General features: G+C 38.5%; 3 protein-coding genes across 3 annotated transcripts; 1 reads left to right on the top strand and 2 right to left on the bottom strand.

Annotated features, from left to right (window-relative positions):
• Positions 1-2,630: 2,630 nt before the first annotated feature.
• On the bottom strand, positions 2,631-9,099 carry fam167ab (family with sequence similarity 167 member Ab). Its single transcript, XM_083562028.1, has 3 exons — positions 8,819-9,099; positions 5,947-6,313; positions 2,631-4,423 (listed from the first exon to the last, which is right to left on the bottom strand). The coding sequence occupies exons 2-3, from the start codon at positions 6,304-6,306 to the stop codon at positions 4,160-4,162; spliced, it is 624 nt and encodes a 207-aa protein (XP_083418154.1). The 5' UTR covers positions 6,307-6,313; positions 8,819-9,099; the 3' UTR covers positions 2,631-4,159.
• A 1,580-nt stretch (positions 9,100-10,679) lies between these two features.
• enpp5 (ectonucleotide pyrophosphatase/phosphodiesterase 5) lies at positions 10,680-16,544 on the top strand. The gene is made up of 4 exons (XM_083561985.1): positions 10,680-10,764; positions 13,714-14,573; positions 14,686-14,862; positions 14,944-16,544. The coding sequence occupies exons 2-4, from the start codon at positions 13,739-13,741 to the stop codon at positions 15,342-15,344; spliced, it is 1,413 nt and encodes a 470-aa protein (XP_083418111.1). The 5' UTR covers positions 10,680-10,764; positions 13,714-13,738; the 3' UTR covers positions 15,345-16,544.
• A 169-nt stretch (positions 16,545-16,713) lies between these two features.
• eif5 (eukaryotic translation initiation factor 5) lies at positions 16,714-23,703 on the bottom strand. The gene is made up of 12 exons (XM_083561996.1): positions 23,596-23,703; positions 23,101-23,326; positions 21,465-21,744; positions 21,289-21,370; positions 21,022-21,194; positions 19,667-19,778; positions 18,681-18,802; positions 18,420-18,581; positions 17,675-17,836; positions 17,405-17,569; positions 17,159-17,299; positions 16,714-17,067 (listed from the first exon to the last, which is right to left on the bottom strand). The coding sequence occupies exons 3-12, from the start codon at positions 21,534-21,536 to the stop codon at positions 16,969-16,971; spliced, it is 1,290 nt and encodes a 429-aa protein (XP_083418122.1). The 5' UTR covers positions 21,537-21,744; positions 23,101-23,326; positions 23,596-23,703; the 3' UTR covers positions 16,714-16,968.
• Between the last annotated feature and the right edge of the window lie 1,065 nt (positions 23,704-24,768).

The following is a 24,768-nucleotide window of genomic DNA, read 5'->3' as shown; positions in this document are numbered from 1 at the left end:
TATGACCTGCAACACAGTTTTTCTTTCCCAGTTTAACTCCAATCCATCCATCGTTTTTATTTCTCTCATTATATTAACTATTTGATGTTATTTTAATTTTTATTGCATAACATGTAAACACATTTTACTTATTACGTTTTTACAACTAGTGCTGGTTGTAATGACCCCGTGACTGTTTATTTGCAATGCAACAGGTAGACAATGTAGCTCTATATATTTGTTGGTTTGGGCTGATACAGGGAGTATTTAGATATTGGACAAGGCCAGTTAGCTGGCTGATGGTGTTTTGTTACACTGCAGGGCAAATAGGTCTTGTTGTGTTGTAGCCTCTTATGAGTTTTCGGTTGCCAGACATCGTGCCTTACAAAACAACTGCTTATTATATCATCCATCAGGGATGTAAGAATCATTCTGTAATCTGTACAGACTGTGACCAAGGAGTTGCATTAAATATTGCGTTTAGTATTCAGAGTCTTGTGAATGTTCTATAGGTTTTTTTATATTATTATTATTCCCCTGTTGGTCCAACCTGCAATCACTTAGTCTTTCCTAACAAGGCCTGCACATGAAAATATTATAATAGTTTAAATGTTGAAAGTTATTTATCTGCTTTGATTCTAGGACCCTGCATTGTAATAGCAAAAAGTTTCAGGATCAACATGTTACTGTTCTGCACCCAACATCACACATAATCACACATAAAACTATGAATAACATGTTTCAGTGGCACTTTTCAAGAGCTAGATTGTCAGCTCTCAGTTGATTTGTTGAACACAAGAAGAATGGGCAAACTTCAGGACCTGTATGATCAAATTTTAATATTATTGTAAAAATATTTCACTTTTATTAACTGCTATATATTTTTCTCAGGGTTGTGGTGAAGCGAGAGCCTCTAGAAGTAACACTGTATGTTGCAGGAATACATCCTGTATGAGAAGAGTCTGTCACAAGGCAACACACACACACACACACACACACACACACACACACACACACACACACAGAGAGAGAGAGGTCATCCACTCATTCACTCCCCAAAGCACTTTATCTTGGCCAATCAGCCTGTTTTATAAAGGTGGAAGGAAACCCATGGGCTGGAGAAGCAGAAACGGCACAGGCAGGGAAACCCGAGCTGAGGACTGAACTGGAGCACTAAATCTTATTGTGTGTTCTTTAATTGATGCCGTTTTTATTTATTTATTTTTAAAGTTAACGGTATTCTTACTTCCACATTACAATTTAGCAGATATCCATTGCTGTGTGAATCTTTGCTATGGCCATTCGATAGTCATGACATCCTCTGTAGCTGTAGTGCAATGATGGTAATACTACAGGCACACACACACACACTTTTAATTGAATGAATGAATACAACAGTGCACATTTAATAATTGATTCGGAAGTTGGTGTAGCCTTTTTTTTTGGCGTAGCCACTAGATTTGAGGAAAGAAAGTGTCTATTCTACTACAGATAATTCTGATATTACCGCACTACTGAAAGCACTGTAGCTAAGCTATTCGCTAACACTTCTCTTTATACATACCACAAAACATGATGTCAGTTGCTTAATTGTCTGAGGCAGTACACTAGTCTGGAAACACCTGCCCTTATGTTATTGTCACCCATCTGAATTTGAATACCATGTGTTCTGTAAGCAGTGACTTGGAAAACTGTTTTCCTTCAATGAGGAGTAGTAAAAACATTTCAACACTTTTTTCTAGCTACAAGATTTTGAATCTTAAAAGTCATGCAAAAGTTTTCAATAAGGAAAAAAAACAACAACTAGCTTTTTTAGACTGGATGCTTTGTTTAAGCAGATTATGCTCTTTCACAGCATTTGTTTCAGGATTGGCAACAGGCAGATTGGTACATACTGATTACTGAGAGAGATTGCCTTTATTTCCTTTTAATGATGATGTTTTACAAGTAGTTTATGATTTAAAAAAAAAAAATCAAAATTTGCTTAATATGAAAGTTATATAAGCAAAAAATCCCCTTCTATCTTGCACGCGCAGATTTATGCACAAGAGTCAACGAGATCTCTTTAAATAGGCATAAGCCTTTGCTAATGGTCTGAGCATGCAACTTTCTCTGCTAGATAAAGAGGATTAAATGATCCCAGGGTGGATAATAGAGGAGCCATGCTTTCTTTTTGTGGTGTGACCTCAGCCTGGTTTACCTGCAGCGATGCTAAAAGTGGAGTAGGATCAGTCTTTGCTGTCCTAAAGAGGCAAAATCTTTTATTCTGAACAGCTCTTGGATAGAAAATATAGCAGTAAGCCCTTCTTTCTGTATGACTCAGGTAAAGCCTTTACAGGCACAGGTGTTGACTTTGGCAACCCTGATGTAAATTAACACTACTGTATGACACAATATCTCCTGGTCAGGGCAGTCTGGTGCCTAATGCGGGAGGAAACCCGACAACTTCCTCTACTCATTATTTGTGAAACAGTAAATTCAGTGACACGGAATGAATCGAGAGAGGAAGTATTTCAACCATACAGTCTATTCACCCAGAACTTTGGTTTGCTCATACAGTTAAAGCATGATGTCGATCTTACATTCCAGAGAATGTCTGAATGGGAAAACTGTTTTTTGTGGTGAGATAAAGTTAAGGTGCAGACTCACAATCGAAGGGAAGCCTCAGGCTTTAATAACAAAGGTAGGTCATACATTGTAAGTCAGTGAGAGTCTCTACAACATAAAGAGCAAGCGCAGTGATAAACAGGAAGTCACACAGTCATTGTACGATGCTTAAGCAGTAAACGCAACACGTGTCATAGCACATTAACTATAAATGTTGTTATCGTGTGTTCAGATTCATTCTCACTGATGTGCCATTGTTTGTGACAAATATGTGACTAAATGTTCCTTAGTCGTTTTATACTGTCTCTTGGGAGCATGGGGTTTCCCTCCATTACTCCTTTTTGTGTGTTTTCCATTCCATTGATTGAAGCCAGTCATTGTGAGTGGCCATGAAACTGTAACCTTTTCAATGCGATCTTAAGGGCCGTGGCCCTCCTGGCCTTCTCTTGTTTCCCTTATTATCTTATCCTGAGGCATCTTAAAAAACTTGTGGGTAAGTATGGGGGATTTTCTTTCTCTTTCTGCTGTGTAGCACTCCTGATGAATTAGAATTGAACAGCCATGGAAGGTTGTCTTGATAATTTATTCTAACTGCTTTTTTAAGAAATAACCCCCCCAACACACACACACACACACACACACACACACACACACACACAAAAACCCCCACAAACAATCCTCTAAGGATTTTTTTTTTGCATTTAAAAGTGATTAGGAGTATAAAGTTTCAGTGCATTGCAAACCTATGAATTTAGGTGGTCTTCAGAACAGAGGACCTGTGCTTTATGGTTAGTCAGTAACATTACAAAGTGCATTATCAAGTTGAAAATAAAGAAAATAAGGGTGTCGTAAAGGAATTGACTGTTTATAGCTGTTTTATAATGTAACTAATAGCAGAAATATATCTCTCAAGTTTGGTCCACAACGTAAAATGCACCTATTTCAGGTTAAATAAAAAAGAAAAACCTGCTATATCTTTTATTATTACATTTAAAAATTTTTTTTAATTATTATTTATATATTTAGAAATGTCATGTCTGTCATCTGTGGTTATGAGGAATATAAAATCTCTGGAAATGCACAAAGAATCTTGTCTAATAAAAGCACATCCCACAACAGTCAATGTGTAGTACATCTGTAGAATAAATGGACAAACTAATCAAGATGATTAACAACTAATAATTTTATCTCCTCCACATTGAAACTAGGAGCTAAATTACACAAAAAAAGTAATTCAGTAGTAGATAAAAACATTGAAAACCATCATAAAAGCAACACTGTTTTGTACCAAAGTTTTCAGTGTTGAAGTATCAGGTACTGAGCAGCTAAATAACATTCTTTATAAATTCTTTATACTCTGTCATATGTACAAATCTGGGTATGTATATATTATACTTCATACAATATATAAAGCGATGAAAGCAGTAAAATCAAATCCCTCACTAAACACATTATTACAGCTAACAGATTCAGTTTTTGTTACAAAATATTTTTTTCTATTATATGCGATCCTTTTGTCTTTTTACGTTGAAGACATGGTAGAGGTTACATATAAACCCTGTTTACGTTGAGGCTAGCAGAGGGAGAAGCGTCTTGTGTTTATGTTCATCTTAGTGACGCCAATCAGGCGAAGAGGTGCGGAGAGACCGAACCCAGGTGTAACAGGGCTATCACATAGAAGATCAGAGAGCTCGTCATGCTCCTCCAGGCCAAACGTGGCATCGTTGAGCATTCGTCTGTGCAGGTGGCACGTCTGCTCGATCTTCAGTTTGTTGATATCTCCTCGCAGGCGCATAAGCTGCCTGGCAAGCTGCTGGTCCTGCAAACGCATCTCCTTCTACAAAACAAGGGGTGAAGGATGTAATCTGATAGGATTCAAATCCACAAAGACATATTTCTGCTCAAAGGAGATCAGCACAATTTTAAACATTTTGAATTCACCAGAAATTGATTTTTATGTGGATGTCATTTCACCACATGCACAGTCCTTGGCTTATATCTAGATAGTCTTTTTTTTTATTAAATACACATTTCAGCATAATATTGCAGCTATTCAAAATGATATGCTCACACAACAAAACATGCAACTCAAGTAACTTAAGACGTGTTAATATACAGTACAGCACATGAACTTTACTGTATACTTTTCCTTTTGTAGAACAGCAGGAAAACATAGACATCCCTCAAACTACCTCCCATAAGTGATGAAACATAATTTACAATGCCTGATTTTCTCTGCATGAACCCACAACTTCACAGAGTTTGTGAAATCATTATTTATTTATTATTATTATTATTATTATTATTATTATTACTATTATTATTATTATTATTATTATTATTATTATTATTATTAGCAGATTGGGGCAGATTAAGTATCAACACTTTAACGGAAAATATGTCTGTCACATTTATTTTAGATAATTGAGGTAAATTAGTTCCATTCAGAAAGCCAATGTGAAACATTGGAAAGCATCAGTTCAGTTTGTCTCACATTGTCTTTTTTGTCTTGTATAGTCTGGTTTTGTCTTGTCTTGCCTGTTTTGTCTTTTATAGTCCAAGCTAAATGTATAGTGTTATTTATGTCTGTACTTTTGAGAGTCACTAACAGCTGGAAACAAATTCCTTGTGTGTGTCAACACACCTAGCCAATAAACCTGATTCTGATTTAGACCTAACTATAAACAAGTAAACAGGTTGTAACAATGACCATGTAACTAGTAAAATAGTAATAACCTGATAGCCATATGCAACGCTTAACTGACAACATATAGAACAGAGTCATTTATATGTGGGCTTATTCTTACTGCCATATCCACTTAAGTCCTTAGACTTCAGTGGACTTAAGTAGACTTAAGTACTTAGACAATCATGTTACAGAATGAGTAGCAACTAATTGGTAAAATAATTGAAAGAATTGATAATTTAATAATGAGGCAAATCTTTATCAAATCTGTAGCAAAAAAAGTTTGTTCATCTAATACATTCGATCATTTTTGCTAATTAACTATTTGTTGAATAAATATTTAGACTGTATCCTCATACTGAAGGACTTCACTACATTCCTTCATTAGTTCACTAGTACATTATTTAATCCATTTACCATTAATTGATGTCAAGGAAATACATATTTATTATACAGTAGTATTTATACTATTAATGGTCATTTTCCACATTATAGGTTTTGAGACTGGGAATTAGTTTTTTTTTTTTTTGAGTAATAGGAGATGCAACATTCCAACTAAAAGTTTTAAGGAAAAACCTCATCCAAAACTATCTAGCATACCATTTGAAACAAAGTCCCTGCAATCTCAAATAATATTGTCTATAAACAATCAAACACAATCAGGATTCTCTCACCAGTTCCTCCCTCAGCCAGCTGAGAGCCCCATCAATATTCCCAAACCCTTTCAGGTTTGTCGAAGTCATGCTGCTTTCTTGTGTTAAGTCCAACGTGTGGTCATTTCTTTTGGACGTATCTGTGTGTTCCTGTTCTGCACCATGATCTAACATAGTAGACTTTGTTGGATCCGATGGTACTTTGGTATTGGTAGCTTCTACTTGGTCCTTCCACTCTTGATAGGAGGGTCTCCTGGTCTGTAGTCTTAGTCTTTCAGCCAAAGCCTTTAAATTTCTTAGATGGTCATCTGTTGCAACCTCTAAGTTATCGCACTCCAGGCTACTGACGTCGTTTACATGAATCTGTGGCAATGTGTCCATGGCTTGTCTGATACACAAACACAAGAGTGGTTAAAATAGACTGGAAATAAACTGACATGCTAATGAAAGCTGTGTTTTTCTTTAGCTGATCACTGAAACTTGAAGCTTTGCAGGCAAAACATTCATGAAATTCATCCTCTTATTTTATACATCCAAATATAAAAAATCCACATCTTCTGCAAGAAGAGCATGTAAATGTGATTCTTCAATAAAACTTAATTCAGTTATTTTTCTCCTTTGTCTTAGTCAAAAACAGGGTTTATTAAAATCCTGGAGGGAAAAGATGAATATTAGATTTTTTTGTCACAAATATGTTACTCAACCTGGATTACTGTAATAAGTTTACAAAGGTCTGGCCTATTAAAATGAAATAAAGCACCATACAACAACATAAATCAGCAATCGTTTTTTAACCAGTAACTTTTCTGAAGGCTCACACAGGAGTGTTTCATTTCTACATCTCATGTCACGCTCTGGATCCTTGCTAGCAGTTGCCATGGAAGCTTAAAGCAGCCTATGAGTCAGCATTTCGCCTTGACATGAAACGATACCTATGAAGCCTTTGAAAATGGCAGATAAGTGGCAGCAGTGTGTATGGTCACAAAGCTTAGGGGAGAGAGGGATGACAGGAGAGGTCACATCCTTCATTTCAATGTGCTGTCATAATATTAGCACACAAAACAGCAAGATTTACTTTTATAAAAGTGGACTGATGTGAAACAAACAATGCTTCAGGACAAGCCTGTTTTGTAAATAAATCCGTCAAAGGATTGCTATGTCTGTTTTAGTCATAATGTTTTTTTTTTTTTGTGGTATCACTAATTAACATAGCGGTGTTTCCTTGACTGATTTCAAGTGTGGCACCAAACTGCATGATGCCGAATGACTTATACTTTGATGTGATATTGCACATTTTCTGCATAACACTATGTTGCTAATAATATTAATATGTGGTTTATTTAAAATTTGCCTGATTATTCTAAGATTTGAGTTTCGGTCAAAGTCTCAGAATACATCAACATTCCAGCAACAGCTCAAAGTTCTTGGGGAGGTAAGAATAAATAAGACCCAATTTGTTCAAAGAAACAAAAATAAGTCTCCACTTCTTGTGCCAGTAATAAAACGTTCACCAAGCTGTGTTAAAATAATAAGCTAAAACATTATGTTTAGACCTACAGGCGTAATAAAAAATACTGTTTCGTTTAGTACCTGAGCAAAATGTTTGTCTTGTTTGAAGGCTACATCAAGGGGCATAGCTTTTTCTTACTACACCCCATAATTTTAAAATAGCCTTCAAGTTGGTCTATAGGGCTTAGACAAAAAAAAGGAGCGTTGCTAACAAAGAACTCCAGAGTCCCCAATTTGATCCTGAGCTCAGATTCTTTCTCTGTTGATGAATGAATGTTCCTTCTGTGCCCTGCTATAGACAGGTGTTCAATTCTGTACATGCATTTCCATCTTTTGCCCCGTGCTCTTATGATATGCACAGCCCTGAGCAGGGCATGGTGACTAGAGATTAATGAAAGAATAAAAAAAAAAAGTGCATTTCACATCGAGATCTTACCTCAATGTTAAGGACAACCTCATGTCCTGCTTTAAGAGCATATGGACGATGTAAGTTCTCAGCATTTTTATCCTCCTGATTTTATAGTTGCAAGTTTACAGTTTACAAGTTCAACACTAATTTCAGACAGCCAGCAATTTTCATGTTGGTCTGCATATGATGCACATGTAACTATGTGATAAAGACTAATTGTACTGTAGATGCCTCAATCCTGATGCTTATCTTGTGAAAAGTTGAGTATTGAGCTCTAAATGGTTCTTTGGCCTGTCTCTCTGGGAGGATCCATTAAAGGTTGTAAAAAAAAACAAAAAAAAACAACTAACAAACAAATCTCTGATCAGAAAAACCTCCAGACTCTCAAAGGTTTCCAGGTAACATCCCATCATAAAAGTGTTTACTATGAAAAGTTGCACTTTCATTGTCATCACTGTTTATAAGTCAATTACAGCATTCTTTTACGTTCTCCAGCACTGGTATCTATTTAAAAAATATTTTATCTCTGTAAACTTTTTATTTTGAAAAAAAAAAAAATTAAATGAAATTAAATTAAATTAAATAAAACACACATTTCCCGGCGCACACATACACTGCTCTTGGAGACTTTTTAAAATTCTAAATAAATAAATAAATAAATAAATACATTAAGACAGGTGCATTAGGTCTGTATACAATAACATGTCTTTATCTATTAAAAGAAAGAAGAAAAAAACATCCACACGTCGCATGGAACATCTGACACATCTGGAAAGGTCATAAATCCAACGGCACGCGCACAGCATTCATAAATTAATACGAAATGAATTATGACATTTCCAGATGTTTCCAGAGGGAAACGCCACAATTTTCTTGTATGTTTTAATTTCAGTGTGTTTCTCTCGGTTCAATCGGTGCTCAAAATTGTATAGAAAGTGTGCGCCATCGCTGCTTATAAAGCTTATATAGACTTACCGATTCTAGAGCTCCGGAGACGAAGGGAAGGAGGACACGCGAGAAGAAAAGCAAGGAGTTGTGCGACGCTCGCGCTGCTCCTACTTTCCACTTGTTTTTGAATGATAAAAAAAATGAGGAGGAGGAGAAGGAGGAGGAGGAGGAGGAAGAAGGGTTGTTGCGTCAGTTTCTGGTTACCACGGAGACACCAAAGTATCTGATCACATCCTCCTAGTTTGCACAACAGTCAGGCTGTGGACTTACTTTACACTTCCCCCATGGCACAATTTAGTGGAAACAGTGAGCTCAGTGACCTCCAACCAACTGCTCCCTCTGTAGGGGACCTACTAGTGCAACTATTACAGCCTTTAATACCTAATGCTACAGAACAAAGGTGTATTTAAATAACAATGATGCAATAAAAATGCACGTTTCCCTTCATTCTATCCTTCTTTGCATTCTTTGTACAAAAATACAATTAACTGATCTGTATCCCTATTTATTACCCACACTGTCTATACTGTCTCACATTGTCTGTGTTGTCTTGTATAGAGTCTGTTTTTGTCTTGTCTTGTCTGTTTTGTCATGTATAGGTTTTATTTATGTCTGTACTTTTGAGAGTCACTAACAGCTGGAACCAAATTCATTGTGTGTGTCAACTAAATACAATGGAATTAAATGTATTTGTATTTGTATAGCATTTTTTAAACAATGACATTGTCTCAAAGCAGCAAGATTAACAATGTACATTGTCTCAAGGCACCGAGATTACAAATTATATAAAATAACAGATAAGTTTGTGTGTATAAGTTTGTACCTTATATTTGTAAGTTTGTCCCTAATGAACGAGACAGTGGCGACTGTTGAAAGGAAAAACTCCCCGAGATGTCATGAGAAAGAAACCCTGAGAGGAACCAGACTTAAAAAGGAACCCGTCCTCATCTATGTGACACCGAATGTCCATTAATTACAGTCCCATTATTGTTTAGGAGTGCAGTGATATTGTTTAGGTGAACTGTATATGCAACCTGTGGTCTTGAGAAATTCTAGTGGACTATTGATATTGATTACAGTCCAAATCCATCCTCAAACCTCTTGAGAACAGATCTTTGGGTCTTTAGATTCTGGCAACAGATTACAATGATCTTGATTACTGTTTATATTTAATAAATATCTAATGTTTAATAAAAGAATGGGCCTTGAACACATTTGAGGGCAAAACTGAAAAACATTGCGCACTACTGACATCTGCTGGTCAAAAGAATAAAGCGCGACTACTAATCTACTAGATCCTGGCGGATGCTGCTGCAGCTGTTTGGGGCTACAGATAATAATTATTTTACACCGAATTGATTACAATAAAGAATTACTTATACTGGGGCAAAAGACATCTGAAAGTAAGATTTATAACAATGTAGTAGCTCTGGATGGATCATGTGTAGTAGTATGCAGCAGTGAAGGACACTGGAAGTCTCCTTTAAGTCCATGTAGATTAATGCATTTTTAAAAACCCTCACAGTGATGACTAGATATAGAAAGATGTATAGCATATATTTTCACTGAAGCTTGGCTGAAAAAATCCGCACAAAATGACAAGGTTCATGCATATTTCAAGGTTACAAATATGTAATAGGATTAGAATAGGATTTAATACATGATTTCATATCAAATAAATGATCAATTTGGGTCTGAGGCTTTGCAACATGAACATTATGAACATTATTCATATGCTAAATGGTATTCATAGACAAAATAGATCTGATTCATAGATAATAGATACGATTTCAAGTTTTATTCATATTTAGTATGTTAACACTAAATATGCATACATATATATTTTTTTTCACCGGAAATTGGTTTGGGGCATTAATTATGTTAATAAACCTCCGAGGGGGCGGGACTTCCTGTTTACGACACCGTTTTTGGTATTTTTTCTCCGTTGTCAGATTGGGAGCTGCTGTTGTAAGGTAAGGTTCTCTCTGTATGGGCTTCATACTTTGCAGTTTATTGCAGTGAAATGTTTTATTATTATTAATAATAACTGGGACAGGAAGCATGGCAGCTATATTAAGACGTTATACGGTGTTGAGGGCAGTGTGTGTCAGTGCGCTGCTGCTGATTGTACAGCTGCGTATTCACACACACGCACACACACACACACACACAGATCTAACCGGAGCCTGCAAAAGCCTCGGTGAAATGTAAGACAATGTGCGGTTTGAGAAAATACGGATATTTCTCTTACATTGTGTTCTCAATTAATATATATATATATTTTTTTACGCAAACACATCTACACACACACACACACACACACACACACACACACACACATATATATATATATATATATATATATATATATATATATATATATATATATATTACTAGAAGCAGTGAATGTGACGGAGCTGAGCTGCATTGGATGATGTCATCGGTTTGTCGTGTTCTGCTCAGCACCCGTGCTGCGTTCACTACCATGTGTGTGTTCGTGTACATATGTGTTCATGACATGCCTATATACATGCTCTATATATGTATATCTATGTATGTCTCATTGAGACTTTTGCACCTGTTAACAGCGCATAAATCCCTGAGAGATGCCTATTCATGCATGGTGGCACCAGTGAGTGTGAAATGAGCGCTCTTGATAAATGGAGACATTTTTCATTCATGCTTTTTATCTGTTTTTGGGTCATTGTCTTGACAGAATAAAATTTTTAGCAAATTGATTGGAAACAAAAGTATTTCAGGGCAATTGGTGATTCCAGTGTCATGCAGTTTATTACGCTGAACAGGTACAGAAATGAACCTGGACATTGCCGTCTCAGTTCCTTCAGACATCAGATAGCAACCGGTAAAAAGTCCCTAACATGAGAATAAAGACAAAAAAATATATAAATAATCCTCCTCTGTAATAAGGTTTGCAATTATATTGCATGTTGTTACTATTTTTTTTTTCATTGTGTAAGATTTTATAATTTAAATATTTTGTATTTTGTACCATTTGATTGTGTGTGTGTGTGTGTGTGTGTGTGTGTGTGTGTGTGTGTGTGTGTGTGTATATACATATATATATATATATATATATATATATATATATATATATATATATATATATATATATAATAATCTACACACCAATCAGGCATAACATTATGACTGTTGAAGTAAATAACACTGATTATCTCTTCATCATGGCACCTGTTATTATATTTATTAGGCAGCAAGTGAACATTTTGTCCTCAAAGTTGACGTGTTAGAAGCGGGAAAAATTGTCAAGTGTAAGTATTTGAGCGAGTATGAAAAGGGCCAAATTGTGACTGGGTCAGAGCATCTCCAAAACTGTAGGATCTCCAGAACTTGAAGGATGTTCCTGGTCTGTAGTGGTCAGTATCTATCAAAAGTGCTCAAGAAAGGAACAGTGGTGAACCGGTGACAGGGTTATGGGCAGTCAAGGCTCACTGATGCATGTGGGGAGTGAAGGCTGGTCCGTGTGTTTCGATTCCACAGACAAGCTCCTGTAGCTCAAACTGCTAAAGAAGTAAATGCGGTTAATGCTCGACAGGTCATGACTGTTTTGGCAGCAAAAGTGAGACCAACACAATATTAGGCAGGTGGTCATAATGTTATTGGTGGTCACATGTACAGAAGTATTCACAGATTTGCCATGACACCCAAAATTGCGCTCAGGTGCATCCAGCTGACCATCCTTGAGATGTTTCTACAACTTGACTGGAGTCCACCTGTGATAAATTCAGTTGATTGAACACAATTTGGAAAGGCAAAACAGTTAACAGTGCATGTCAGAGCACAAACCAAGCCATGAAGTTCAGGGAATTGTCGGTAGATTTCCGAGACATGATTGTGTCGAGGTACACATCTGGGGAAGGAAACGAAAATGGTACAGAAATATTTCTGCAGCATTAAAGATCCCAATGAGCACAGTGACCTCCATTCGTAAATGGAACATGACAGCCCTCCTAGAGTTTGCCAAAAGGTACCTGAAGGACTCTCAGACCATAAGAAACAAAGATTGAACTCTTTGGCCTAAATGGCAAGCATCGCGTCTGGAGGAAACCAGGCACCGCTCATCAATTGGCATATACCATTTCTACAGTGAAACATGGTGGTGGCAGCATCATGCTGTGGGGATGTTTTTCAGCAGCAGGAACTGGGAGATTAGTCAGGATCAAGGGAAAGATGAATGCAATGTACAAAGAAATCTTTGATGAAAATCTGCTCCAGAGCAATCTGGACCTCAAACTGGGGCAACGGTTCGTCTTCCAACAGGACAACGACCCTAAGCACACAGTCAAGATAACAAAGGAGTGACTACGAGACGGCTCTGTGAATGTCTTCGAGTGGCCAAGCCAGAGCCCAGACTTAAACCTTTATGAAGAGATCTTAAAATGATGCTCCCCATCCAACCTAGTGGAGCTTGAGAGGTTTTGCAAAGAACAATGGGAAAAGCTGCCCAGAAATAGGTGAGCCAAGCTTGTAGCATCATACTTAAAAACATTTGAGGCTGTAATTGGTGCCAAAGGTGCTTCAACAAAGTATTGCGCAAAGGCTGTGAATACTTGTGTACATGTGATTTTCTTCTTTTTTTTTTATTTGTAATAGATTTGCAAAGATTTCAAACACACTTATTTTACGTTGTCATTTATAGGGTATTTCTAGGGAATTTGGTGGAAAATAATGAATGTAATAAATTTTGGAATTATGTTTTAACATAAAATGTGAAAAAAGTGAAGCCCTGTGAATACTTTACAGATGCTGTGTCTGTGTGTGTGTGTGTGTGTGTGTGTGTGTGTGTGTGTGTCTGTGTGTGTGTGTGTGTGTGTTTGAATGTATATGCAGATTGGATCCTGGCTAGAAAAAGCTGTGCATTATGAATTATTTTCTATTTATAGGCTCTGTCTGGCATCAGAGTGCAACATGAACGTTTTGTCGATGAGGAAGATGTACGTACTGAGCGGCCTTCTAGCCCTGCTGCTTCCACCTCTGTCACACCAAGAAGAGCATCACAAGCTGCTGCTAGTGTCATTTGATGGTTTCCGCTGGGATTATGTCAACAGGGTTCCCACACCAAACTTCCGTGCCATGATGGACGAAGGAGTGCAGGTGGAGCGTGTGGAGAACACCTACATCACCAAGACCTTTCCTAACCACTACACTTTAGTGACAGGCTTGCACGCAGAGAGTCACGGCATCGTAGCGAATGAAATGTATGACCCAGTTATGAATCGCTCCTTCTCCATGGAGGGGCCAGAAGTGTACAACTCTCGATGGTGGGAGGAGGCGGTACCGCTGTGGGTAACCAATCAGAATTCTGGGCAGAGGAGCGGAGCTGCCATGTGGCCTGGATCAGATGTGTCCATCAGAGGAATATACCCGACCCGTTACATGCCATACAATGCCTCTGTGCCCTTCGAGATGCGTGTCGAGAAGCTGATCAACTGGTTCTTAGGACCAGAGGAGATCAATTTTGGAGTGCTGTACTGGGAAGAGCCTGACGAGAGCGGCCACAACCTGGGGCCCGAGAGCCCGCTTATGGACGTGGTCATTGAGGACATTGATGTCAAACTGGGCTTTCTCCGAGACAAGCTCAAAAAAGCTGGGCTTTATGATAAAATCAATCTCATTGTCACTAGTGACCACGGCATGACACAGCTGTCACATGACAAAGTCATTGAGCTGGACGCCTACGTGAGTCGAGATCTCTATACATGGATAGACAAGAGCCCAGTGGTGGGCATTTTACCTAAAGAAGGTACGTTTTTATATTTAGGACTGATCTATTTAATATTTTGTTTTCCTGACACACACACACCAGTCACATAATTATGAGAGAGCAGGGTGACTTTTTTTTCCTTTTCTCTCAGGCAAATTTGATGAGGTGTATAATTTGTTGGAGAATGCAAATCCTAACATGGTCGTGTACAAGAGAGAAGACATTCCTGATCATTTCCACTACAAACACAACGTAAGAATAATGCCCATTATCATTGAGGTGAAAGAAGGCTGGACAATTGTGCAGAACAAAACTGGATCGTTTATGTGTGAGTATTAATGGGAATTAGTTCTCTTAATGTTGTGCTTATTTCAATCAGCAGGTCATAACTGATTTTCATTTTTCACAGTGGGCAACCACGGCTATGATAACCACCTACCCAGCATGCACCCTGTGTTTGTTGCTCGTGGCCCATCATTCCGCACAGGTTACACTAAGGCCTCTATGCGCTCGGTCGACCTGTACCCTCTCATGTGTAGCGTTCTGGGCATTCAGCCACTGCCTAACAACGGTTCACAGATGAGTGTGCGGGATCTGCTGGTGGAGACGTTTACGCCTGGACCCGTACTCCCATCCGTACCTGAAGAACCCTCGTATGCCTGGGCTGTGGGCCCGGTCCTGGGCAGCTGCCTCGTCCTGGGATTCCTCATCATGTTTGTGAAGCAGGTCACACAGAGGCAACTGCCCCCTTTGCCTCTAACCAACAGGGAGATTTCACAGCCCTTACTGCAGGACGAATTACGCCTTTAATAGTAAAACAGCATCTTTCCTGATCACATTACTTTTATTTAGTTTAAGTGAAGCTTGCAGTAACACTGAGGTCTCTAGTGGGAGGCTCTTGGAAGCATGTAGCATTTCTCCACACTCTGGTGCTTCAGAGCCCGTTTTAACCATTCAGTAGTTTCCAAATATTGACATTTAAACTTGGGGGAAAAGGTCGCATTCATTTGCGGGCTAGTGAAAGAAGGGAGGACTACCCAATCAAATTCGTGCCAGTGGTGCCATGCCAAGGTTTAGCAACTGTAGAGCAATACAGCAAGAAAAGCTACACGCAAACAGTCTGAACGATCATTCAAAGTCCTCAATTCAAAGAAGCCTGAGCATTTTGTTTCTGAATTCCTCTGGCCGGTATACTTTTTAAAGAACAGGAAATTCTTTAGAAAAAAACAAAACCTTTAACCATTTTAAAAAATACAACCAGAAACTTTTTTTTCCTTTCAAGAAAGAGAGAAAAAAACGTGTTTTGTTCCGTATTTATTGTATGTTTAACAAGTGAAAGTTTAAGGCAAGGGCATTGACTGCTTTGCTTATTGATTTTGATCATTTGTGTTTTCATTGGTATTTATTTTTCATCTAGTTACGTGCAATAGCTACATGCTTCTAATGTTTTGTTTCATGCTGGCAGGGTTTTTTTTGTTTGTTTTACATAAAGAAGGCAGTTTAATCTGCCTCCGTGTTGCACTAAGATTACCACAAGCTCATCGGGACTTGTAGAAGGTATAAGGGAACGCAAGAGTTTTAGATCAGCTGCATTTTGCACAATGTTTTCCCCCAAGCTTTGAATATTTTTAACAGGTGTGTGCCAAAATCCTTTAGCTACTAACATGTGAAGTTCTTATATAAATTAGTAGGAATTGATTTTCTAATGTTAGACTCAGAATTTTACACAAGACCCCAATTGGGGAGAACCACTGTGATATACCTTAAAAACGTTGCTTTAAAAAGAAGGGGGGAAAAGAACAGTGTTTAACACACTCTTTTAACGTAGTTTTGCTGATACATTTTGTTGGTACATACGTTGCTTGTGTTGTTTCTGCTTTTATGCTGTGGCTAAAACTGAGGAGGATAATATACAAATTATATTGTAGTGTTTAAAGTATGATGTAAATTATTTAATTGTTGTCTAACATGTTCTGGATTTTAAATAAAGACCAGTGCAAGATGCACACATTTTTTGTCACTGTATCTTTGAATTTAATCGGATTTACAAAAGCGTCGACATCTAGATGCCGTCTGAAAAATGTGTTTTCCTGCTGACAGCTCATTCAAGCATGCAGGAAACGGGAGCTTTCAGTATCATGCTGTCCGTCTGCAGCTTTCAGCAGCAAAGCAGAGAGCGTTCACTGGCAAACATTCTTTAATAGTCTCAAAAATACAATGTGGGTGGGAAGGGGTAGGAACATGATTAAAGCACTCCCAATCCATATCCATGCATATAAATACAATGGCAACAAATTCAAATATTGACTGAAATAAGGCGTTCTAGTACAGCACTGACGCAGGCCTACAGCTGAAGAGCAGGAACAGTTTAACAAGCATTGCAAAGTGTCAAGAGGCAGCTTCATTACTTTGATATGGGTTTTTTTATTATTATTTAAATGGCATCAATATCGATATCCTCCTCTTCCTTATCAGCCTTTACCGGCTTTGTAGTTTCCATCTTTAGCTCACGTGCAGAAGAGGAATACACCACCTGGTAAGGACATGGAAAACATCGGAGCATGAGCAAAGAAACATACAGAGATCATTTTTAATATTTATAATATACTTAGAAAAATACTGACCTCCACATTGTCTTCGTCTCCGGCTTCCTCCTCGTCACTGCCCTCACTCTCCTCCTCTGCCTCCTTCAGCCATTTTACAAAGGGCTCAGCCTTGGCATGGATCTCTGCAGCGAGTTCTTTAGACACGTACTTTTTGGAGACCTGGATCATCATCAAATATATAAAAATTAAACAAAAACTAGATTTGTAAGCGTAACTTATAGTTTTGAATTTGGAACCTGGCCTGATTTGCGTCTTCACTCGTACCTTCTCGGCCCATGCGAGAATGACTTCTTCTTCCAGCAGGTCGGCATCATACAGGTCTTTGAGAATGATGGGGACGCGGGGCAGCAGCTGACTCTGATGGAGCTTCACCAGACACTCGATGCCACCCAGGAGGTACTTCTGAGTTTTTTTGTCATTGTGGCAAAACTGTAAGGGGGGAAAGCTCCATAAGCTACACAATGCATGCGCTACAAGCAGGACCAGCTACTCTTAACAAAATGGACTGATATAGAAAAACATGGATGGACTCACTCGAAGGAAATGGCGTTTGTATTTCTTGATCTGGTCGCGGATGTTTTCATCAAAGAGAAGCTCACTTAAAATGAGCGGCCCCATGGCCCTCACCTCGAGCCGCTCTGCTTCAGCCAGGATTTCTTTATCAGCGGAGACGATCAGTCCCTGCTCCTTCTTTTGCTGTAGTGGCAAAACGGAACAGGGTTTCTGTGTAAATGTATGACTTTTTGCAACCATTAAGAATGAAATTTAAGACTCATGTCACATCAAAAAAAAAAAAGAAAAAAAACCTGAAATATGTGGTTAGCAACTAGCCTGAAGCCCTAAATTAAATTTTTCCCCCCAAGCAGAGTATCACTAAACTTCGCCATAGCTGACAAATCAAATCCGTCTGTGGTACAATAGAGAGATTTGCGCCAATAACAGAAAGCTGATTGGCTGTTGCATATTGGTCTCGTTTGTAGCCATAAGACGGGGAAATTTGGACTAGTGAAAGAAAAAACACCACCACCACAGAAACATAAAAACATGAATAAATACAACATTCTAAAGTCTACGGAAGCATTTCAATGAGCATTCGAAGCAGCAGTATATGTACATTGTAAAACTAAGACCTGTTTAAAAAGTCTTACATATTCTGTTCTAAATAACTTAATGTCTAAAATTTAGATTTTGACGTTTTAAGACCCTGTAAAACCCCCGAGGACAAATGGTACCATTTTGTTAGGAATACAATATATATCTAATGGCTGGTTTACCCCACCTTCACAAAATTGTAGAACAAGTTGACCCTTTCCTCTAAGCTTTTCTCCAGATCGTCGCTTAGCGTCAGGACCTTAGCGTGCTCGCTGATTTCCTCCATCCGGCGACGCTGTGCCTCCTCGGTTGTCTCTTCAGCCCAATCTTCATCATCATCATCTCCGTCCTACAGAGGAATGGCACAGCAGACAGCAAGATTGGTTAACACACACCACCTTATTAAATAATTAGCACCATCATCAGGTCTGTACAAGACAGAACTCACCACAGCATCAGGGGCATCTATGTCCTTACGGTTTCCGGTCTCCCCGCTGCTTGAGCCATTCTCTTTGTCTTTTTTGCGGTTTTTCTTCTCCTTTTCCTTCTTGATAGAACCACTCTCATTCTCTGCTCCAGGACAGGGAGGGGAGAAGAAATAGTTGGAGCTAGGTTTGGATTTCTTTATAACAAATTAAATGAAAAGACATTAAATATGGGAAAGACTACTAAACCTCTAAATGTGGTTAGCGATCAAAGTGACTCTTATGAAGTCACATGAAAGTTCGCCCCCAGGGGTATTTAGCATTAGGCATGAAACACAATGCCACTCCCTCAATCTGCGTTTGTCTGAAGGGATTTTGTGCGCTACCATTTTGAAATGTACCATTTTGAGTCATGATGAAACGAGGCACATTTAAATTAGGCGCGTGCGTTCTATTTTAGTCTTTCGCGCTCCTGTCACGCTGCACGAATATAGATGTGTTCAGCAATAAAAAGATTTTATCTGTGTACCTTTGCTTGTTCGATAGAACTGAGGGACTCAGTGGGACAACAGAAATCAAAAACACAAAGGTATGCTGAAACATGGCAGTAAAGAATAAGAAAAGAAACCTAAATGGCTTGTATGTACCAATAAAACAAAAATAAGCCAAATGGAGTCAGTGATTGTAATGGTACTAAGTATTATCTGAAGCTGCAGTTGACATTGGAAATAAGTATTTTCCACCCTACCCTAGACCTCCTCACCACTTTAATCTGTACCAAGAAATGCAGGTCAGCGCAAGGGACATTATTTACTATGGACATGATAAATGATTCAAATCTCTCCTTTATCCCAAATTCTAAATCTAAAAAAGAAGTAATGAGTGGTGTTTAGGCCTGTGATCAGAAAAAGTAAATTAATAATGCCCATTTGGGGTTTTCTGGAAACGTCTCCTTGATTTAACAGCTGAAATATAATAAGAAATCCTCAATACACTCATCTGTACTCACCAGGTGGATTTTTGAGAATGAAAGTGCAGAGTTTGTGCCTGGTGTCCAGCATGCCTCGGTATCCGCAGGCCTTGCAGGAGTTTCCTATGGTCTGCTTTTTGGCATTGACATGCTAAAAGATACAGAGAAACATTTGAGACACAATCTCTACAGATCCCCTGAGCCACTTAGATTTGAGCAGCACAAAAACATTGACTACCTTAAGTCAGCATTAACAAAAACACCACCACCAGCCATGATTTAATATATCGTTTTGTGGAGGAACAGCCAGGAATACAAATCTCTAAAATGAATAATTAAGACTACACAGAAAGGGGGTAATCATAACTATTTATAAATAATATTCAGTGTTCATTTTGACACAATTGAATCTTTAGAGGTCAAAACCCTTTTCTCTTTCAGCCAAAACCTGAAGCAGTTCTGAGCATTTACCAGGTAACATTGTGACCAGGTACATTTCAAAGATAATGTTATAGGTGTAAAAAATATATATAAAAAATATAAACTTCATGTTATCCAACGTGAAGATCTACTGGTAGGTTTTCATTTCAGATAATGAACTAAACTCTCTGCCTTTACCTTCAGAAAAAGAATGTTACAGGGAAAGGGGGCAGGATTTCCAGGAAGCGTCTGTTTACGGTGCAAAGTTCAACACCATGTAATCATTCAAGATTCACATGCCAGGTGGCTCGTGTCTCATTTTATTTGGGCAAATTGTGTTGTATTATAGCTACTCATTTATGGCATATTTGAATAATGAGCTGTAATACATGCTATAAATGTAGACAAAAGTTGCTAGAGACTGGGAAGAGGTTTAAAACTGAATCTTGCTCTACTTTGTACACAGTTGCAATGTACATTCAACACCAAAATACAATCACAGACTGTGCCAGTGCTGGAGGCAATACACCTACTGCAGTCTAAGCAGAAACCTGTGTATCTGTGACTATGCAGGAGTCAGACTGCTGCACTGCAGAATTAAAAAAAGGCCAGACTCCACCACCCCCTAACACACGCGCGCACACACACCAACTTAACTCAATAGCTCCTAGAGACACATTTTCTAACTTAAAAAAATTTTTGGTGTCATGGCAACTCTTATGAACAGCAATTTCACACGGCACACTGAGAAATAAAACCCTTCATAGTCACATGCTGGACGTGACCTGCACACTCAGCAAAACGTGCCAATTGACAAAAAGTGGGTACAACCACAGAGGGCACAAGGTTCACCCATGTAAATAAAACGCTCAAGGGTTTGGAAAGCAGTTGTTTTTAAGAGCATCAAAGACAAATAAAGAGAAATGCAGTGTATATCCAGGGTCATCGCATGAAAGCACTTTGAGCATACTTACCAAATCAGTCTCAGGATTGTCACACTCCGGACACAGCACAAACTTGCGAATGAATCCGTCCAGCATGTCTTGCAGCTTGTTTGCTTCATGAGACCCGTTGACAATGTAACGGTCGTTCTTCGAATCGAACTGGGTCTGGGCTCCCAGCTCACATCCGAAAAACTTGGTTGGATCTAAAGATGGCATTATTAAAATGTCAGCCCTTTTCTTATCAAGTCACAACGAAGCTATATTAAATTTTTTTATTTTGTATTAAATTATGCTTACAAGTTGGAGGCCTGTTCAATGCCTTCGCAACATCAACCATGTTCACGATTACAGTCTTAATTCCATTCCCTTTGCCTTCCACCTAGTAAAAAAAAAACATCAGAGGGAAAATAAATACAATATACTCCAAAACCACGGTTGCAAAGTTCTGATTTTTTTTTTACGTAGACTCCTACCTTAGCGATCAAACGAGGCATCTTGTACCGGTAAAACTGGTCTGTAACGCTACGATTGACGTTGACAGACATTGTGGCTTAGTATAGGATTTATCAGAAAGATGATGAGTTTTTGAAGTGACGATTTTTCGTACTGTCTGTCCCGAAAGGAAAGGATGACATAAACGAATGCAAGAAGACTCTGTCTCTGACATGAAAGTAGTTTGGCCACCGAGGCTCTAAATGGCAACCCTGTAGGCTAAGTTCCCCACACACAGGTTCCAGCAGCTGTCCAACAGCTCTGTAAAACAAGAGAGAGATGGGGAAGCAGGGTGAGAAGATCATCGGGTACGTCCACATTAATCAGTACAGACATTGCATTTACACACGTGAAATTACACCACGCACGCACACACATCTATGAGTGTATTTAGAATCAATGGTTTGAGCCACTAATGGTTTTTCTATACTTTATAGAATATTTACTATATATATATATATATATATATATATATATATATATATATATATATATATATATATAAACCCATTTTAGCATTCTGATAAAATAACTAGTAATGCATATGTTTAATAGTGCTCAGCAGTGATCGCCGGCCACGATGAAATGAACAAATGAACATTTCTACAAAGCAGAACCAGTGAGGCTTTGTGTACAACAATAGACTCCAGTGCAAATGCAGCTAATATGCATGCACGGCGACAGACACTCACTAAAATACTAAAGTGGCAGACCTTTAATTACATACAAAATATTATATTCTGTTTATCTGCTTCTTGTGTTTATTCAAATGAACAGCAAACCAGCATGTTCATGTTTATGACACCTGCGCTTTTTTTTTTTGTTGCTAGTCACTTGTGTAGTCGATGTGGACTTAAATAAATTGGCCTCAAAGGACACCAAATGCCAATGTCATCATGACTTGCTTGGTGGGACATGAACAAACAAATGGCAACAATGATTGAATTGTAATGACTAGATTTTTGGTCGGAAAACCGATAGATTGTAATGTTATACCATTTCTGAATGAAGAAGACGAAAAAAAAAGAAAGAAAGAATGCCCCCCTGGAGCACAGAGGGTGAAGGGCCTTACTAAAGTGCCCCAAGAGTGCCAGTTTGGCGATACCGAGGTTAAGACCTCTTTTTCTTGGTCGCCACTGCGGATCATTTGTCTCCAATACAGGGGCTATGACCACTGCTGCCAAATTTACTGTTTGGTTATGATGTTTAGTCCGATCCTCATCCAAACACACTTATCTCTTAGAAACACACGCACTAATGAGTCACGCCTGGCACGTGAGCAGGCGGAAGTTAATCTCGATTAGCAAAGAAATCTCGCGAGATTACGCGCAGTGAAACGCAGAAGCAGGAGATGAACCCTACTCGAGACCACATGTTGCTTTAATACTAATATTACAAGGGAAGAAAAAAAAATTGAAATAAACTCATGTATAAGAAACTGCCACTGGCTCGGGGGGTTAAAATGTCCATGTGAACGATCAGATTCAGATTTATCGCGGTCAGATGTGAAGCGAATTTATAAGGAAGGCGCCATTTTGGAGCCGAGGCACGAGACAGGAGCATGAGCACATGCAAGCTAAATAAATCAGACAAGGCAGTGAAAAAATGCGTGTATACCTTTCCCATCCGCAGCTCCTGACGTACGAGTAGTCTGCGTTTTCGTCCAACAAAGACATAAACACAGCACACTGCTGGTCTCCCTGAGATGAATGTAGTATGAGCCAGTCGTACTCTCAATGCAGCACTGCGTCCTATAGAACAGCACTGAACAGCCTGGAGCAGTCCTTACAACGTAATGGTGAAGCCTGAATATAAACTTTGTAACGCCCTCAAATCATAGGATCTGAAATAAACACATAAAAATTTTTTTTTTTTCCTCTTCTGACAATCTAATCGAAGGCTAGCTCAAAAACACACAGGCTGGTCCACCAAGCTAACATATGGCAGAACGTCTTAGCCTGCTGTGAACTAGCTTACCGTTTTTACCTCCAGCCAGATGAAATATATTCTGTCAAAATCATTTATCTTACATCATTTTTGTCTTTATATTTATTATTTTTTTTTATAATAATTGTAATTTGTGTTAATAAGAGTAACCATCGTCGCACCTACCTCTTACAGCGCGTCTTCCAAATCGGTTTCTATAGCAGCGTGCTTTCGAGTATTAACTTGGTTGTGTAACCCCGCCCATTATCGCTGTGGGCTAACCTCATTGGTTCGTTCTCCTGTCAATCATTCTATGCGGCCCTTTTTCAGTGACGTTTTTTGTACGGGAGGCCATTGACCAAATTTTAACTGTGACGTAATTGATGCCACTGACCAAACATGCTTTGATAAATAATTCGCATATAGAGTATAAATAAATACTGCTTAAAATTAGTTCAGAAACCAAATAAAAACTTTTAACAATAAATATTATTGAGTTCTAACAAGAAAAATGATTCTATGTGGAAGCACTTTACATTAGTAAATCGTCTTCGGTGGTTCTAAATCTTATATTAATCCTGGCCAAACTCTTTAAACATAAAATAGGCTTTTCTGTTGCACGAGTCAAATTTTTATATCCATAAAAGAATGAAATCGAATTTAATGGACCTTTGAATATGTAGTGTAATTACAAGAATGTTTTTGTAATTAATTCTTATTATTAAAAGGAATGATTATCTTGAGCAGCTGCATTACTGCCTGGTTTGGGAACTGTACCGTCTCGGATCGCAAGACCCTACAGACGATAGTGAGGACAGGTGAGAAGATCATCGGAGTCACACACACTTTTCACTCTCCTGCCATCAGGAAAACGGTCCCGAAGCATTCAGGCCGCCACTTCCAGACTGTGTAACAGCTTCTTTCCTCAAGCCATCAGGCTTCTCAACAAATAACTAAACTGAACTAAACTCACACACACACACACACACACACACACACACACACACACACACACACACACACACACACACACACACACACAAACTGTGTGACTGATCTGTACAACCAGGACTCAAAACACACTCATACTTTGCACACCCATGACTTCAGTACTACTCACATTACATCACTTCATTACCATAAACTTTTAAAATGCTTTTTTGCACATCTTTTCTGAACTGCTGCTATTTTGCTCATTTGCACAACATTTTTGTTTACATTTTGGCTACTGTTCAATTTTGTTTACTTTGTCTTGTCACAACAGGTTTACTGGCGGAGCTATTTTGTGTTTTGTCCTGCACTGTCTTGTGTTGTCTTGAACTGTCTTGTGTTGTCTTTGCACTGTTTGCACCAGGTTGC

The sequence above is a fragment of the Silurus aristotelis genome, assembly GCF_946808225.1.
Source record: "Silurus aristotelis genome assembly, chromosome: 15".
Taxonomy (NCBI): domain Eukaryota; kingdom Metazoa; phylum Chordata; class Actinopteri; order Siluriformes; family Siluridae; genus Silurus; species Silurus aristotelis.
Note: the sequence above shows the minus strand (reverse complement) of the source record. Positions and strands in the feature narration are given on the sequence as shown.